The following is a 17,725-nucleotide window of genomic DNA, read 5'->3' on the forward strand; positions in this document are numbered from 1 at the left end:
GGGATTAGGGATTAGGAAAGGGATTAGGGCGGGGGCCAACTCATCCATCACACCGGGACAGGGTTGGGTGGCTCTGCAAGCCCCGGGGTGGGGATGGTGCCCAGTGCCCTGGGCAGACCCTGGCACGCAGAGCCAGCTCTCTCCACCTTAAGAAACCTGTCCCTCCCCACAGCCCTCACACCCTCCACTCACTTCCCCTCCCAGGGTTGGTGTCCTGTCAGCCAGGTTTCCTGTTTGGAACCCTCACCGGCACATCGGAAGGGGGGACATCAGTGAGGGGACATCGGTGAGGGGACATCGGTGAGGGGACATCGGTGAGGGGGACATCGTCTTCCAGCACCTTGGCCCACCGAGTCCCGGCCACTCCTTAAGGAGCTGAGGTGCTGGAACCACCAGGAATTGTCCCTAAAAGGCCTTTTTTGGCTCCTCTCTGCAGCTGGGGGGGTTCCTCCAGAGCCCTCAGGAGGAGGAACGCAAAGAGCTTTTCTCATCTCGAGCCTGCCCCAGCACCCCAGGAACGCCAGGACTGCGAGGCAGAGCCTGGAGCTGTGGGGGGCTGCTGGAGGAAGGTCAGAGCTGGAGGTGAGGGGTCCCAACTCCACATGACTTGCCAGGCCTGGGGGCCATCTCGGTCAGTTGGGGGTTTTGGGGTCCTGCAGGGGCTTTTTGGTAGTTGGATGCTGACCTGGGAGCACATTTTCCAGCAGCTGGTGCCGAGGCCAGGCTGGTTTTCCTGGTGGGCATCACCAGGATGTGGTGGGACAGGACAGCCCCTGCGGGTCCAGCTCTGCAGCCCAGAGCTCGGCCGTGGCTGCCGTGGCCCGGGGCCACCTGGGCCTCAGCTTCCCCCCCTGCCAAAGCAGCTCTGCAGCACGGTGAGAGTGGGCTCTCCAGCAAGGGATGGGGGGATTGGCTGCTTGTGTCCATCCCAGGGGACAAACAGACACACTGTCACCCCACGGACACATCACGTGCCAGGGACGTTGGCCCAGCTTCAGCTGCAGCCGCCCCCGTGCACGTACCAGCCCTGGGACCAGCCGGCTCCGTGCGGTGCCAGGGCCCAGCAGTGCCTGGCTGGCTGCCCCCACCAACCCCAAAGGGGCCCCACCAGCCCGGGGGGGCCACAGGACGGTCACCGTGAGCAGTGGCTGTCCCCTGTCCTGGCCGGAGCGAGGGAGAAGTGCTGCCGGGTGCGGAGGAAGGCTCGGGGAGGGTAAGGGGGCACAGCTGGGGTGGGAGCAGGACAGAGCGAGGGGGGACCAGCCTTGGAGACCACTCACTGTCTTTAGGGGCCACTGTGGGGGGACAGGAAGGGTCCCAGCCCCTGTTTGGTGCAAGCAGAGCCCTGTGGGGCCGGGGATGCACTGCCAGGCTGCATCCAACCAGTCCCCCCAGGGGCTGTCCCTGTGGGGCTCAAATCCATCCGGGATCTCCCCTGTTTTTCCTGGGGAAGGACCCCACCTCTGGCCAATATCACTGTCCCAATCCCTTTCCTGGTGACCTTGGACTCCGTTGGCCCAGGAAACCTCCTGCTCCTGGGGACACAGCGCTGGGGACAACAAGGAGGCCCCAAGACCAGGGCTTGGAGCCCCACTGCCCATTCTCTGCATCCCTGCTGGTCCTGCTGCTGGAGCATCACCCACCCCCTCCTGCAGCCGGGGAAACTGAGGTGTGGGAGGGTTGGGTCCTGCTCTGTGTGAGTCCAGCAGCTCCAGGTTTGTGGCTTGGAGCTGCTGGGGACAAGAGTTGTCCCCCCCCTCAGAGGGGGACAGTGCCAGGTTCAGGCAGGTGTCTGTCTCCCCCCAAAACCCCTCTCCCCTCTCTGGTGGGCTGACCCTGCCTGGATTCCAGGTGCCTCCAAAGCCACTCCATCACTGCCCTCCTCACCCAGACAGGGCAGGGGGGATGTAACAAAAGGCTTCTGAGCTGAGATTAGGGCAGGGAGGGGTCACTGACCCGTTAATACCATGGGCACAACTGACCTGACTTGGGGAAATTAATTGAATTTATTATCAATCACCTAAGAGCAGGATGATGAGAAGTAAAATAAAGCTAAAAACACCTTTCCCCACCCCTCCCTCCTTCCTGGGCTCCACCTCCTCCTTCCAGAGGTGCAGAGAGATGGGAATGGGGACCCCAGTCAGTTCAGCACAGGTTGTTTCTGCTGCTGCTCAGGGAGAGGAGTCAGTCCTTGCCCTGCTCCAGTGTGAGTCCTTCCCACGGGCTGCAGCTCCTCAGGAGCTGCTCCAGGGTGGATCCCTTTTCACAGGTTGCAGTTCCTTAGGGACTGCTCCAGTCTGGGTCCCTTCCATGGGTTCAGTCCTTCAGGAACTGCTCCAGTGTGGATCCCTTTCCACGGGTTGCAGTTCCTTAGGGACTGCTCCAATCTGGGTCCCTTTCCACGGTGTCACAGGTCCTGCCAGGACCCTGCTCCAGCTCAGCTTCCCACAGGGTCACAGTCCCCTTCGGGCATCCCCTGCTCCAGCGTGGGGTCCTCCTGGGCTGCAGGCAGGTCTCTGCTCCCCGAGGGACCCCCAGGGACTGCCAGGGAATCTCCTCTGCTGCACCTGGAGCAGCTCCTGCCCCTCCTTCCTCACTGACCTTGGTCTCTGCAGGGCTGCTTCTCTCACACAATCACTTTTTGCCCTCCCCTAACTCTTTTATCCTGAGGTGCTGCCGCTGTCACCGCTGGGCTCGGCCTTGGCCAGTCCGGGTCTGTCCCAGAGCCGCTGGCAGCGACTCTCTCAGACACGGGGGAGGATTCTGGCAGCTTCTCACCCCTGCAGCCCCCCCACTACCAGAACCTGCTGCTCAGACCTGCTGCAACCCCTCACCCTGTGCTTTCTTGTCTTGGCAGCGATGGCCGAGGGTGGCCAGGGTGGGGTCCTGCCCGAGGGGGGCCCGGGGGACGCCCCTGACAGCACCCAGGTGAGCCACGGCCATGGGTACGTGGGGGGGCCCTGCCCGGGGGCTGGGGGGGGTGACAGGGTGGGACTCTCACAGCTCAGCTCACGGTGGTGGTTCCATCTGCTGTTAATTCCCCTTTTTTTAAGAAACCAAACCGCAGTGTTGTTTTTCCTCTGCATTTTGCACCCCCAGCACAGTGGGGGGCAAGGGGGGCTGATGTGAACCCCCTCCCTTCCCACCCCTGCCCCATTTCCAAGCCCCCCTGAGAAGCTCCTGCAGGCCCCTGGTCAAGGGGTGAAAGTCTCCAAGTTTCCACATGCTGGGGAGTTTAATGGGAACTGGGAGAACTGGGAGAACTGGGCAGGGCCAGGACTCAGCCACTGGACACTGGAGAATCCCCCAGTGTGTGCTGGGGGGGTTGGGGTGCTCTGTGGGATGGGGGTCCCTGCACCCCCAGCTCTGGGGACACAGTCACCACAGCCTGGGCAGGCGGCTGAGCCAGGTCCTGGTGCCACCCTACAGGATGAGGCTGAGCCCGGGGGGGCTGCAGAGAGCGAGGGGCTGGAGGCTGCCCCGAGCCCGGGCAACGTGGAGGACCTGTATGAGCTGCTGGAGAAGCTGGGCAGGTGAGTGGGAATCCAGGCAGGTGAGCGGGAATCCAGGCAGGTGAGTGGGAATCCAGGCAGGTGAGTGGGATCCAGGCAGGCAGATGAGAGCGGTGCAGACAGGGATCCAGGCAGGTAAGCAGGGAGCAGGCAGGTGAGTGGGGTACAGAAAGGTGAGTGGGATGAAGGCAGGTAAGTGCCATGTAGGTAGGGATCCAGAAAGGTTAGTGCAGTGCAGGCAGGTGAGTGGGGTTGAGGCAGGTGAGCGCAGTGCAGGCAGGGATCCAGACAGGTAAGCAGGGTGCAGGCAGGTGAGAAGGTCTAGGCAGGTGAGCAGGGTGTAGGCACCAATCCAGGCAGGTGAGAGGGGCACAGGCAGGGGTCCAGGCAGGTGAGTGGGACACAGGCAGGGATCCAGGCAGGTGAGAGGGGCACAGGCAGGGGTCCCAGCTGCCCCGGAGGTGTCCGGACGCCTGGGTCCTCCCCTGCTTTGGGGTCAGCCCGGCCGTGCCCCAGCCCAGCCTCTCGCCGCAGCGGGCACTTTGGCGTGGTGAGGCGCTGCCGCGAGCGCGGCACCGGCACCTTCTACGCCGCCAAATTCGTGAAGACGCGGCGCTGCTGGGGCAGCCGCCTGGGGCTGGAGCGGGCCCAGGTGGAGCGGGAAGTCGCCATCCTCCGCCAGCTCAGCCATCCCAACATCATGCGGCTCCACGACCTGTTCGCCAGCAGAGCCGAGGTGGTGCTCGTCCTGGAGCTGTGAGTGGGCTCCTGGGGCGGGGGGGGACAGAGCCCTTTTTGTGCCCGTGTCGGAGGTGGCCGAGCTGCCCCCGCCCCGCCGTGCGCAGGATCGCCGGGGGGGAGCTCTTCGACTTCATCGCGGAGAAGGAGACGCTGTCGGAGGAGGAGGCCATCGAGTTCCTGGGGCAGATCCTGCGCGGGGTAGAGTACCTGCACGCGCGCCTCATCGCCCACCTCGACCTCAAGGTGCCCACGGAGACGCCCTGCCCTTGCTCCCTGAGGATCCAGGGGCTGCATCTGCCCTTCCATGCACCTCTGGAGCCTTGGTCTCACCCTGCCCAGCTCCCCAGGGTGCTGCTGCACCCCCTGCCATCCCCTCCTCACCCCACCACGTCCCCACAGCCCGAGAACATCATGCTGCAGGAGAGGGACGTCCCCAAGCCCCGGATCAAGATCATCGACTTTGGGCTGGCCCAGCAGCTGGAGGATGGTGTCACCTTCAAAAGCCTCTGCGGGACCCCCCAGTACATCGGTAGGGGCTGGCACGTCCCTGGGGGGTGTGGCAAAGGGACCCCTGGTGTGCAGACAGGGAGGTGGCAAGCTGGTGATGTCCCCTCTGATGTCCTGCCCGGGCTCTCTGTTCGCCCCCAGCTCCTGAAGTGATCAATTATGAGCCGCTGAGCTCCGCGACCGACATGTGGTGAGGACCAGGGGCGTGGGGGCACCGGGCTGAGCTGGTGGGTGGGGGACCTGGGGCCCCTGGGTGCCACGGGCATGGGGGGGCCCCAGGGGGAGCAGTATCTGATACCCACTTCTGCCTTTCAGGAGCATCGGGGTCATCACCTACATCCTGTGAGTGTGGGGCAGTGCTCCCCGTGCTGGGGACACTGAGGCACAGGGACACTGGGGGTGCTGGGGTGGCCGAGCCAGTGATGTCCCGGCATTCAGTGGCTCTGTCATGTCCCCACAGGCTCAGCGGCTTGTCCCCCTTCCAGGGTGAGACGGATGCTGAGACCCTCTCCAACGTCGTGGCTGGTGCCTACGAGTTTGAGGAGCGCTGCTTCAGCCAGACCTCCGAGATGGCCAAGGACTTCATCCAGCAGCTGCTGGTGAAGGAGCCAGGGTAAGGCCCCAGCCCAGCCCACCAGCTCTACCTCCATCTCCTCCCATCCCCATGCCCATGCCCATCCCCATCTTCATCATCCCCATCCCCATTCCATCTCCACTGCCATCCCCATCCAATCATCTCTGTCTCCACCTCCTTCTCATTTTCATCCCCACCTCCACCTCCATCATCCCTACCCTCAATTCCATCCCCATCTCCATCCCATCCCATCATCCCCATCTCTATTTCATCCCCATCCCATCTCTATCAGCCCCATCTCCATCATCCCCATGTCCATCTCCATACCCATCCATCATCTCTGTCTCCACCTCATTCTCATTTCCATCCCCACCTCCACCTCTGTCATCCCCACCCTCAATTCCTTCCCCATCCCCATCTCCATCCCATCCCATTATCCCCATCTCCATCCCATCCCATTATCCCCATCTCCATCCCATCCCCATCCCCATCTCTATCATCCCCATCTCCATCATCATCATCATGCCCATTTCCCTCCCACCCCATCTCCACCTCCATCCCCATCTCCACCACTCCCATCCCCATTTCCACCACCCCCATCTCCATCATCCCCATCCCCCGGTGGATGGGTGGGGCAGGGACCACCCCTCCCAACCCTCCCCCTGTGTGCAGGCACCGCTTGACGGCGGCCGAGTGCCTGGTGCACCCCTGGATCAAGGTGAGAGGGGCAGGCAGGGGGTGGGTGCCAGACCCCTGGAATGCAGGTGGGGACACGGTGACGGCGCCGTGTCCTCGCCCCCACAGCCCCTGAGCAGGAAGCAGGTGCTGAGCCGGAGTCGTTCCTCCATCAACATGAGAAACTTCCGCAAGTTCAACGCTCGGAGGAAGTGGAAGGTGAGGGGGTTCCCGGCCCTGGGGGTCCCACCACCCCTGAGGCCCCCAGGGAGCTCGGGCTGGGCTGCATCCCAAGGCTGGCTCCCTCTCGGGGCTCTGCAAGGTGGAGGTGTAGTGCTGGGGGGAGGGCAGAGCTGGGGAGGGACCCCCACCTTGGACCCCCTTCCCTCCTGCCCCCCAGCTCTCCTACAACATGGTGTCCGCCTGCAACCGGCTGTGCCGCACGCGGCTGCTCTGTGGCCTGAGCAAGGAGGATGAGGAACTGGTGAGCACCCAGGAGCCCCCCAGAGCCCCCCCAGCACGGGCTGGGGAGAGGGAGAAGGGATCTGGGAGGCCTGACCCCCCCCAAATGGAGGGGGTGCTGTGCAGTGGCTGTGCAAAGGGATTTATCTCCACCTGGGGTGCCCTCTCCTCTGGGGGGGTTCCCTCCCCGGGGGGAGTCCTGTCTCTGCCCTCCAGCCCCCCCTGTGCCCCCAGCGCTGCTGTGAGAGCGACCAGGAGGAGGAGAGCAGCCCCCCCATCGCGCTACTGCGCCGGCGGAGAAGCAGCTCCTGAGCCCCCTGAAAGAAAACAGGAGCCCTCCTGGGAGGAGCCTTGGGGGTCCCCTCATCTCCCCAGCCCAGGAGGCAGGAGCACTGTCTGGTCCCAGTGCTCCCAGTTGCCCATTGTGTCGGGGGGTCACTGGGACAGCAGCACCCCCCTCCTGACCCCCTGGTGTTGCTGCCCCAGGGACGAGATCTCCCTCCCTGCTTTGCCCTAGTGAGAAAATAAATATCGCTCCCTCCTCCATCCTCCTCTCCTGCGTCTCCTTCCCCTCAAGGTTGGGTCGTCACAACCAGCTGGTGCCGAGTGCCCGCAGCTTCCTCCTCCTCCTCCTCCTCACTGCAAGGCTGCTGGGCTGTGGGGACCCCGGGGCCGCGGGGTCCTGGCACCCCCAGATCCACCCTGTGAGGGAGGGTTGTCCCTTCCCTTCTGTGCTGCTCTGGGTGCGGGGGGGTCTCCATGTGTTCTTGGCTGCTCTCGTGGCAACCCCGCACCAGAGCAACTTGGATCCTCCTGCTCCGGCTGGGGAAACTGAGGCAGGAGGCAGCCCTTCCTTCCCGCCCACTCCAGCCCGGGGGGCGGGGGGGCCGCCCTGTTTTCCCCCTCTGTATTTCCCAAACAAGCCCCGGCCCTGGCCCTGGCAGTTGTCAGGCTAAATATTTTGTGTGCGGCAGCCGAAAACAAAAGTGAAGGGGCCGCAGGGTCCGGGCTGGGGCCGTGCCCCCCCCAATCCCGGCGTGCCCCAGGTGCCGCCGGACACGGCGAGCGGGACCCGACGCGGTGCAGCAGCGCCCGAGGTGGGACAGGGACGGGACCCCGGGGGTCCCGCTCGGGGATGGGGCCGAGGGCGCCGGGTCCCCTGCGGCTGGGGGTGATGCTGCTGGTCCTTGGTCCCCTCCCTCTGCCCCCCGTGTGGGCCCCCTCCGAAAGTAAGTGCCTGGGAGGGGGTGGCCGGGAGAGGGGCGAGGGTGGAGCGCTTGCCTGGGGGGACAGTTCTGGGGTGCGGGGGGGCCGCGGGGTGATACCTGTGCTCGGGGCTTTGCAAGAGCCAAACCCTGAGGCAAAGCTCTTTGGGTGCTCCCTCTGCCTCGGTTTCCCCCCCGCTGCTGCAAACCCCCCGTTTTGGGCAGGAGGGGCAGAGTGTGAGACCCCCACACCCCCCACTGCTGGGATGGGGTGAGGGAAGAATGTGGCAGGGGCTCAGCTTGAGCCGGGGCCGGGGATCGCTCAGCCCCTCTGGGATGGTGGGAAATTGTCGCAGGAATTGAGAGCGCTGGTCCCAGCACGGCTGCTGGGGTGGAAAAGGGTGGAGAGGGGTGGCACGGTGGGGAGGGGGCACAGCCACCGCGAGGGATGGCCGGCGGCACCAGGAGGGTCTGTCGGTCTGTCCTGCCTTCCCCTCTCCCTGCCGCCCGTGCCTCACTTTCCCAAGCACCGAGGGACTGTGCTGGGGGGGGTGGGAGCGATGGAGGAGGGGGATGAAGCATCCGAGAGCTTCCCAGAGGACACACCTCGCTGTGCCAGCTCCCACCTGGGATCCCTGTCCCCTCCCTGTCCCCTCAGGGGCACGGGGGACCCCTGTCCCCTCACAGGGTGACTTTGCAAGGTCAGGGAGGTGACGGTGGCAGTGGGGGCTGTAACCCCCAGGGTTGGTGCTGCACCCAGGGCCGGTTCTGTGGGAGGATGGAGGACCCTCCTGTACTGACTGGGGGGGGAAAGGGCTCCCAGCGAGGAACCAAGACCTGGTGTGGTGCTGGGGTGAGCGGGCACAGGCAGCTGCCAGAGCCTCAGTGCCCACGGGATCACGGTGCCAGCAGTTAATGGGTGACACTGAGAGGGGAAAAATGCCACCAGGCACAAGGTCACAAGGATACGGCCATGAGCCACCGGCCGTGAGCCACCAGCCCAGGCTGGCAGGGCCAGACAAGGGGTGAACCACAGCCCTGACCCCCTCCAGGACCTGGACAGCGCTTTTGGGCTGGGGATGCTGCCGGTGGGAAGCTCTTTGCTCATCCTGGCTCTTGCATCCCTGCTGGGACTGGGGAGCAGGAGATGCTGGGCTTGTGCTGCCTCAGTTCTCCTGTTCCCTGCCTGAGCCTGGGTGGAGAAGCCCTGGGACAGCAAATGTGGCCCAGGCTGTGCCACATGGGCACCTGTGGTAGCCTTGTGTGCCCCGTTACCTGCCTGGGCACCGCCGGGGAGTTAATGGGAACAACCTTTCAGGAGCTGCCACTCACTGGGTAACTGTGGGTCCGCAGCAGGGGGGAGATGTCGTGAAACCCCCACAGCTGTCCCACAACTCAGGGAAGGGGAAAACTGTCTGCATACCCCAGCTGGCTTCCCCTGGGGTGGGCAGTGGGGCTGGGATGCGGTCCTGGGGCTGCCATGGGGCAAGGCAGGCGCCAGGGCTGCCAGGCCTCGTTAGCATCCCGCTGACAGACGCATTGTGCCCCCGAGAGCCACAGCGCGCCAGCTGCCTGTCACAGCCACTCGTGTCTCCTGGCTGCCCAAACCAATTCCAGCCACGTTTGACAGGCAGCGCTGGGATATTAAACTCTGCCAAGCACCCCTGGGGGATCCCAGGGTGGGGGTGGGGGTCAGCTGCCCCGTCCCTGCCGCCCATGGGGTCCCCCCTCTCGCCACCCCAGTCTGCGGCAGCATGGACATCCGCAATGACGTCTCCCAGCTCCAGAAGCTGGAGAACTGCTCCATCATCGAGGGCAACCTGCAGATCCTGCTGATGTTCACCACGGGCGCCGAGGACTTTCGGGGGCTCAGCTTCCCTCGCCTGCTCATGATCACCGAGTACCTGCTCCTCTTCCGCGTCTACGGGCTGGAGAGCCTGCGGGACCTCTTCCCCAACCTCTCCGTCATCCGCGGCACCAACCTCTTCTTCAGCTATGCCCTGGTCATCTTCGAGATGCCGCACCTGCGGGACGTGGGGCTGCACAGCCTGGGCCACATCCTGCGTGGCTCCGTCCGCATCGAGCGCAACCAGGAGCTCTGCCACCTCTCCACCATCGACTGGGGGCTGCTGCTGCCCGACACCGGGGACAGCACCTACATCGTCGGCAACAAGCTGGCCGAGGAGTGCGCCGACGTCTGCCCGGGCATCCTGGACGTGGAGAAGCCGTGTGTGCAGACCAGCATCAACGGGCAGCTGGATTATCGCTGCTGGACCTCCAGCTACTGCCAGAAAGGTGGGTGTCAGTGGCACAGGGCTCGGCTGTGCTGGTTGCTTTTCTGGGACGGTGATGGTTTGCACTGTGGGGTAAACTGGGAGGGCACTGGGGATGGCTGGTGGAGCCACAGGCCCTGGCACGTGGTTGTGTCTCCCCCGTGCCGTGCCATGCCGTGCCGGCAGCGTGGCGGGGTAACCGGATCCGCGCTGTATCATCCTCCAGAGGACAGGCCAGCTCCTGGCTGCCGTGTTTTCCCAGCAGCGAGGTAAATACGGGCCCCTCCTGGGCTCGTTTGCTGTAAACAGGAGACCTGGTAATAAAATCTGTACTATAAACACAGATCCTTATCGGGGCTGCAGCCTCGGCTGTGGACCCGGCCTCGGATGCTCCGGGCAGCTGGGGCTCAGCTGGGGCTCAGCTGGGGCTCAGTTGGAGCTCAGCACAGGCTGAGCCTCCCCTCGTCCACCCATCTGTCCTGCTGTCCCTCCGTCCAGCCCCTCATCGGCCCATCTCAGCGGGTTACTCAACCACCCATCAACCCACCTGCCTGGCTGGCCACCCACTGCTTGGCCATGTCTCCATCCATTCCTGCATCCCTCCATCTCTGCATCCATCCCTACATCCTTCCATCCCTCCTTTGTTCCACCATCAATGCATTCTTCCCTCCCTCCCTCCTTTCACCCCTCCATTTCTGCATCCCATGATCTCTGCATCACTTCATCTCTCCATCCTTCCATCCATCCCAACACACCTCTTCCCTCCCTCCCTCCCCTCTTCCCTCCATTCATCCCACCATCCCTCCATCCCTCCTTCATGCCACCATCAGTGCATTCCTCCTTCCCTTCCTCTCTCCTTCCCCTCTTCCCTCCATCCATCCCACCATCTCGGCATCCCTTCATCCCTCCATCCATCCCCACACTCCTCTTCCCTCCCTTCATCCCACCATCCATTCCTCCATCCCCACACCTCCCCATCTCTCCATCCCACCCTCCCTCCCATTGCCCCCCACACCTGGAGGGAATCACCAACGCCCCCAACCCTTCCCACTTCTTCCCTCTCCCCCAACCCATTCCCAGCCGTGCTGGGGTCCATGCCCGGGGGTCTCCCCTGCCCACGGCGCTGTCTCCCCTCGCAGTGTGCCCGTGTGGCGCGGGCTCGGCGTGCACGGCGGCGGGTGAGTGCTGCCACGCCGAGTGCCTGGGGGGCTGCGGACGCCCCCGCGACAGCCGGGCCTGCGTCGCCTGCCGCCACTTCCACTTCAACGGGCACTGCCTGCCCTCGTGCCCGCCCCGCACCTACGAGTACGAGGGCTGGCGCTGCGTCACCGCCGAGTACTGCGCCAGCCTCCGCAAGGTCTCCGACAACCCCCGCGACGCCTCCAAGTTCGTCATCCACCAGCGGCAGTGCCTCTCCGAGTGTCCCTCGGGATACACCAGGAATGAGAGCAGGTGTGGGGGGCGTTCCCGGTGGCCCCCAGCATGGGCACGGTGGTGGCACAGTGCCCGGCTCACAGTGCCCTGTCGTCCTGCCCGCAGCATCTTCTGCCACAAGTGCGAGGGCCTGTGTCCCAAGGAGTGCAAGGTGGGCACCAAGACCATCGACTCGACGCGGGCGGCGCAGGAGCTGGTGGGCTGCACCCTCATCGAGGGGAACCTCATCCTCAACATCCGCCGGGGCTGTGAGTGCCACGTCCGGCCCCCACGACCTGCCCCGGGTGGGAGAACAGCTATGGGGGTGGGGGGTGAAGGCAGGGGGTCTTTTCCCTTGCGGAGTGAATTAATGGGGGGGTGCCCCCCTCCCTGAGCTCACGCCATGGGTTGTCCCCAGATAACCTGGCCTCGGAGCTGCAGAGCAGCCTGGGGCTCATCGAGACCATCACGGGCTTCCTGAAGATCAAGCACTCCTTCGCCCTCGTCTCCTTGTCCTTCTTCAAGAACCTCAAGCTGATCCGTGGTGACTCCATGGTGGACGGGTGAGGACAGGGCGTGTCTGGGGGGGACGTGTGGCTCTGGGGGTGCCCGTGCCCACCGCCTCCATCTGCACCTTCCCCCGCAGGAATTACACTCTGTACGTCCTGGACAACCAAAACCTGCAGCAGCTCTGGGACTGGAGCCACCACGTCCTCTCCATCCCCGTGGGCAAGATGTACTTTGCCTTCAACCCCAAGCTGTGCCTGGCCGAGATTTACCGCATGGAGGAGGTGACGGGCACCAAGGGGCGGCAGAACAAGGCCGAGATCAACCCCCGCACCAACGGGGACCGCGCGTCCTGTGAGTGACGGGCATGGGGACAACCGGCAGTGCCGTGACACCCTCCCTGCCCGAGCCCTGCCTCCGCTCCACAGGTAAGACCCAGACCCTGCGCTTCATCTCCAACGTCACCGAGTCCGACCGCATCTTCCTCAAGTGGGAGCGGTACCGGCCCCCCGAGTACCGGGACCTCCTCAGCTTCATCGTCTACTACAAGGAGTCGTAAGTGTTTGCCATCCCCACCGGGGGGGTCGTCCACTGTCTGGGGGGGACCCAGTGGTGGGAACCCAAGCCAGGACAGGGAGTCCATGGGGTCCCCTGTGTCTGGGGTGAGGATCCGGGGCAGAACAGGGATGTCTGGTGAGGGGGTCCCTGATGTCAGGGCATGAACCTTGGGCAGAATGGGGTGCCCTGGGCTGTCCTTCATGTTCTGGGTGATCCTGGAGCAGGATAAGAGGGCTCAGGGAAGGGTCATCCACGGAGGTGCTGGGGCAGGATGGGTGAGGTCCTCAGTACCCAAGGGGGGACCTGGCACATGACCAGGGCACTCAGGGGTGTCACCAGTGTCTGGTGGGACCCAGTGTCCAGGGGTGGACCCCAGGGAGAAACCTGTGGGGAGTTCCAGTGTGGAGAATGGGGACTCCAGCCCGTGATGTCCTTGTGCCCTGGTGGGCTGCTGGAACCCCCAGGGAGTTGTGTGGCTGGGAAGGGTCCCAGGGCCTTCCCTGATGCCCAGTGTGGGACAGACCCTTCCAGAACGTGTCAGAGTACGTGGGGCAGGATGCCTGTGGGGCCCAGAGCTGGAACGTGCTGGACGTGGATCTGCCACTCAGCAGTGACCAGGAGCCAGGGGTGGCCCTGCTTAACCTCCGCCCCTGGACCCAATATGCCATCTTCGTCCGTGCCATCACCCTCACCACCGCCGAGGAGGGACGCAACTACGGGGCACAGAGCGAGGTGGTCTACATCCGCACCATGCCGGCGGGTAAGGGGCTGGCAGGGGCCGGGGATGCCTGTGGTAACCACCCCCCTCAAAGAAAGACCGACACCCCGTGTCCACCCAGCCCCGACGGTGCCCCGGGATGTCATCTCCATGTCCAACTCCTCCTCCCACATCGTGGTGCGCTGGAAGCCGCCCACGCAGCGCAACGGCAACATCACCTACTACCTGGTGCTGTGGCAGCAGCTGGCCGAGGACATGGAGCTCTACATCAACGACTACTGCCACAAAGGTGAGGGCAGGCAGGGCAGGCAGGGCAGGCAGGGCAGGCAGGGCTGCCAGGCAAGGGCAGCGCACACAGGTCGGGTGCAGCAGCAAGGACACCAGTGGAACAGGGATTTTCCCCCCGAGCCGGGGTCCAGCACCCTGCCAGCCCTGCCCGTCGCTGCCCGCAGGTCTGAAGCTGCCCACCAGCAGCGCGGACACGCGCTTTGGGGACGGGGACGGCCCCGAGGTGGAGCAGGATGCGGAGGAGCGGTGCTGCCCCTGCCGCCCCGCCGATGGGCAGCTCCGCATGGAGGGCGAGGCCGAGTCCTTCCAGAAGAAGTTTGAGAACTTCCTCCACAACTCCATCACCATCCCCAGGTGCCATCTGGGGGGGGGGTTCCTGCTCTGGGGGGCTCCCCCAGGCTGTGTGTGTGTGTGTCCGCCCTGGGGGGGGTCCAGTGGCCGCTCCTGGCAGATCCTTTAACTGATTTCCCGCTGTCTCAGGCCACCCTGGAAGGTGACGTCCATCAACAAGAACCCACAGAGGTGAGCGGGGGCCACACAAGCCTGGAGGGTCTCGACGACCCCAGCGCCCTGGCTCCCCACCACCTCCTGACCCCGTCTCCCGCAGGACCCCCAAGCAGCGCAGGGACGTGGTGCCCGTCACCTCCCCGGCCAACGCCTCCTGGGCGGAGCCGCCGGCCCCGAGCCGCGCCAGAGGGGAGCCCAAGCCCCGCTTCCAGATCTTCGAGGACAAGGTGGTTCGTGACCGGGCGGTGCTGTCGCGGCTGCGCCACTTCACCGAGTACCGCATCGACATCCACGCCTGCAACCACGCCGCGCACACTGTGGGCTGCAGCGCCGCCACCTTCGTCTTCGCCAGGACCATGCCCGAGCGTGCGTCCCCCCTCCCAGACCCTGCCTCGGGACGTGCTGGGATGTCTTCTGGATGGGATGTTGGCAGCGGGTCGGGGTCCAGGTGATGCCCCCAGGAGGTGACCCTCTCTGTGCCCCTCTCCAGTGCAAGCTGACAACATTCCTGGGAACGTCACGTGGGAGCCGGCGGGCAAGAACAGCGTCCTGCTGCGCTGGGAGGAGCCCAGGAACCCCAACGGGCTCATCCTCAAGTATGAGATTAAGTACAGCCGGGAGAGTGAGGTGAGGACATCCCCAGGACACCCCCTGCCAGGTCTGGTTATAGGGGTACAGCACTCCCACCATCCCAATCCATGCCATGCCATGCCATGCCATGCCATCCCATCCCATCCCATCCCATCCTATCTCATTCCATGCCATGCCATCCTATCCCATTCCATCCCATCCCATCCCATCCCATCCCATCCCATCCCATCCCATCCCATCCCATCCCATCCCATCCCATCCCATCCCATCCCATCCCATCCCATCCCATCCCATCCCATCCCATCCCATCCCATCCCATCCCATCCCATCCCATCCCATCTCTCCCCCGAGGCTTGCACACAGCTGGGGGGAGATGAAGCCCCTTGGCCACCCCCTCATTGTCCCCCCACCCCAGGAGGTCACCACCGTCGTCTGCGTCTCCCGCCACCGCTACTCCAAGTACGGGGGGGTCCACCTGGCCCTGCTCCAGCCGGGGAACTACTCGGCCAAGGTCAGGGCCACCTCCCTGGCTGGCAACGGCTCCTGGACGGGGCTCGTCAAGTTTTACATCCTGGGGCCAGGTACCTGCGGGGGACAAGGGGGACGTCACAGGGGATGTCAGAGGGGACCCCGGCAGGCAGGGAGAGGGGGCTGTGGGGTCAGGGAGCTGGATCAGGGCACTGGGGAATTGGGGGATGCTGCTGGGCTGGGACACTGGAGGATCACAGGATCACAGAATCCTTTGGGTTGGAAAAGCCCTTCAAGACTCGATAGTCCAACTGTTCCCCCAGCACTGCCAAGGCCACCATGTCCCCAAGTGCCACAGCTACACTTTTTTAAATCCCTCCAGGGATGGCGACACCACCACTGCCCTGGGTAGCCTGAGCACTGCTTTCCAATTTTCCCTAATATCCCTAATTCCCTAAACCTCCCCTGGCATAACCTCAGGCCATTTCTTCTTGTCCTGTCCCTTGTTCCCTGGGAGCAGAGCCCGACCCCCCCTCAGCTCCCCCCTCCTGCCAGGGAGTTGTAGGGAATGAGAAGGTCCCCCCTGAGCCTCCTTTTCTCCAGGCTGAGTCCCCCCAGCTCCCTCAGGAGTTCTCCAGACCTTTTTCCTGGTGCTCCAGCCCCTTCCCCAGCTCCCTTCCCTTCCCTGGACATACTCCAGCCCCTCTTGTCACAAGGGTCCCAAAACTGACCCCAGAATTTGAGGTGCCCAGCACTGCCCTGGCCCTGTGGCCACTGTGGCTGGTCCAGGCTAAGTGTCATTGGCCTCTTTCCCACCTGGGCACACCTGGGCTCACATTCACCTGCTGTCAAACAGCACCCCCAGGTCCTTTTCCGGCTTTCCAGTCCTTCTGCCCCAAGCCTGGGGCGATCCATGGGGTTGTTGTGACCCAAGGGCAGGATGTGGCACTTGGCCTTGTTGCCCCTCACCCCATTGCTCTCAGCCCTTAGATCCAGATCCCTCTGCAGAGCTTCCTGCCCTCCAGCACATCAGTATTCCCACCCAACTCAGCGTCATCCTCAAACTCAATCCCCCCGTCCAGGCCATCCATGAAGTCATGGAAGGGGACTGGCTCTGTACGGAGCCATCTGAGCTCACCCTGCCACGGAACAGCCCAGGCTGGTCAGGCAGGGCCTGCCTGTCACCAGCCCACGCTAGCTGGGCCTGATCCCCTGCTTGTCCTACCTGTGTGACAGCACTCAGGGTGATCTGCTCCATGACCTTCCCTGGTACTGAGGTCAGGATGACAGTCCTGGAGTTCCTCAGATCCTCCTTCTGACCCTTCTTGTAGATGGGCATCACTTTGGCTCGCTCCCAGTCCACTGGCCCTCCCCAGTTAGCCAGGACTGCTGGAAAATGATGGAAAGTGGTTCGGTGAGCCCTTCCACCGACTCCCTCAGCACCCTTGAATGGATCCATCTGGCCCCACAAACTTGTGGGTGTCTCTGTGGTGGTGCAGCAGGTCACTGACCATTTCCCCTTGGATTATGGGGGCTTCATTCCACTCCCCATCCCTGTCTTCCTGCTCAGGGGACTGGGTTAGGGTCCCAGAACAACTGGTCCTACTGCTACAGACTGAGGCAAAGGAGGCAGGAAGTACCTCAGCTCTTTCTTCAACCTTTGTCACTGTGTCCCCCACATCTAATAAAGGATGGAGAGTCTCCTCAGCCCTCCTTTGGTTGCTGATGGATTTATAGAAACATTTTTTATTGCCTGTTATGGCAGATTCAGTTCTAGTTGGGCTTTGGCCCTTCTCATATTCATCCTTGTGGTCCTTCTGACCTTCCAGCCCCTTCTTCCAAAGGTTTGAACGTCTCCTGAAAAAGGAAACACCAGCCTGAGGTGGAGTTCAAGTCAAAGCTTTCTGCTAAGCCAGGCCGGTCTTATTCCCATCCTTCATCCAAGGATGCTGCCGGATTGAGGAGCTGGGGGACTGGGGGATGCTGCTGGAGTGGGACACTGGGAGCTGCTGGTGGATTGGGGGATCTGGGGGACGGGGGATGCTCTGGGACAGGGACACCCAGGGATCAGTGGGTGCTGCCAGTCTGGGGAGCCAGGAGCTCCCCCTCTCCGGCCCAGTGGTGGTGGTGGGACAAGTGTGGGTGGGGATGAGCCTGCCCGGGCCCTGATCCAGGGCCGCCTGCTCCCGGCAGCCGAGGAGGAGTCCGGCAGCTTCTACGTCCTGCTCACTGTCACGCCCGTGGTGCTCATGGTGCTCATCTCCTGCCTGGCCGTCTTCGTCTTCTTCTACAACAAGAAGAGGTAACGACCCCTCTGCACCCCCAGGGCTGGGCCGGGGCAGGATCCGGCTGAGCCAGGGCTGGGGAAGGGCTGGGGAAGGGCTTGAGGGGGGCAGCACCTCTGAGTGCTGCCCACCCCTGGCAGGAACAACGACGGGTACCCCAGTGGGACCCTCTACGCCTCCGTCAACCCCGAGTACTTCAGTGCCTCAGACAGTGCGTGGGGACGGGCAGGGGCGGCTCGGGGGGGGGCTGCTGAGCCCCCTCCTCGCTGGGGTCACACTGGAGGGGACAGGGATGGGGTGGGATGGGGTGGGATGGGATGGGATGGGATGGGGTGGGGTGGGATGGGGTGCAGCTCCATCCTGGGCCCGGGGGGGTCCCCGCAGCCCTTCGGGGGGGCCGAGCGGGAGGAGCTGGTGCGGCGGGTGGTGGAGCCCATGGCG

General features: G+C 64.0%; 2 protein-coding genes across 2 annotated transcripts in view; both read left to right on the forward strand.

Annotated features, from left to right (window-relative positions):
- Window positions 1–260: 260 nt before the first annotated feature.
- Window positions 261–6,853, forward strand: LOC108494189 (death-associated protein kinase 2-like). Its single transcript, XM_017808426.1, has 14 exons — window positions 261–300; window positions 437–582; window positions 2,858–2,928; window positions 3,430–3,533; window positions 4,047–4,268; window positions 4,358–4,496; window positions 4,653–4,782; window positions 4,902–4,950; window positions 5,076–5,102; window positions 5,221–5,373; window positions 6,007–6,052; window positions 6,139–6,228; window positions 6,410–6,493; window positions 6,706–6,853. Exons 3-14 carry the CDS (start codon window positions 2,860–2,862, stop codon window positions 6,781–6,783), a joined length of 1,191 nt encoding a protein of 396 aa, XP_017663915.1. The 5' UTR covers window positions 261–300; window positions 437–582; window positions 2,858–2,859; the 3' UTR covers window positions 6,784–6,853.
- Window positions 6,854–9,417: 2,564 nt separating this feature from the next.
- INSRR (insulin receptor related receptor) overlaps window positions 9,418–17,725 on the forward strand; it is a 10,681-nt gene continuing 2,373 nt past the window's right edge. Inside the window, 15 exon segments of the mRNA XM_017808409.1 lie at window positions 9,418–9,971; window positions 11,089–11,401; window positions 11,489–11,631; window positions 11,781–11,925; window positions 12,009–12,223; window positions 12,298–12,424; window positions 12,949–13,187; window positions 13,267–13,434; window positions 13,598–13,787; window positions 13,914–13,983; window positions 14,105–14,306; window positions 14,431–14,567; window positions 14,950–15,112; window positions 17,193–17,301; window positions 17,425–17,495. Of these exon segments, the coding sequence (XP_017663898.1) occupies window positions 9,431–9,971; window positions 11,089–11,401; window positions 11,489–11,631; window positions 11,781–11,925; window positions 12,009–12,223; window positions 12,298–12,424; window positions 12,949–13,187; window positions 13,267–13,434; window positions 13,598–13,787; window positions 13,914–13,983; window positions 14,105–14,306; window positions 14,431–14,567; window positions 14,950–15,112; window positions 17,193–17,301; window positions 17,425–17,495 (2,833 nt within the window). The 5' untranslated portion in view covers window positions 9,418–9,430.

The sequence above is a fragment of the Lepidothrix coronata genome, unplaced genomic scaffold (genome assembly GCF_001604755.1).
Source record: "Lepidothrix coronata isolate B3197 unplaced genomic scaffold, Lepidothrix_coronata-1.0 Scaffold23, whole genome shotgun sequence".
NCBI lineage: Eukaryota > Metazoa > Chordata > Aves > Passeriformes > Pipridae > Lepidothrix > Lepidothrix coronata.

Excerpts from the sequence above, each read along its gene's own strand:
- LOC108494189 (XM_017808426.1), top strand. The coding sequence starts at position 2,860 with ATGGCCGAGGGTGGCCAGGGTGGGGTCCTGCCCGAGGGGGGCCCGGGG. Across the intron at positions 4,497-4,652 it reads TCGCCCACCTCGACCTCAAG|CCCGAGAACATCATGCTGCA; the intron begins GTGCCCACGGAG and ends ACGTCCCCACAG. Across the intron at positions 6,494-6,705 it reads GCAAGGAGGATGAGGAACTG|CGCTGCTGTGAGAGCGACCA; the intron begins GTGAGCACCCAG and ends CTGTGCCCCCAG.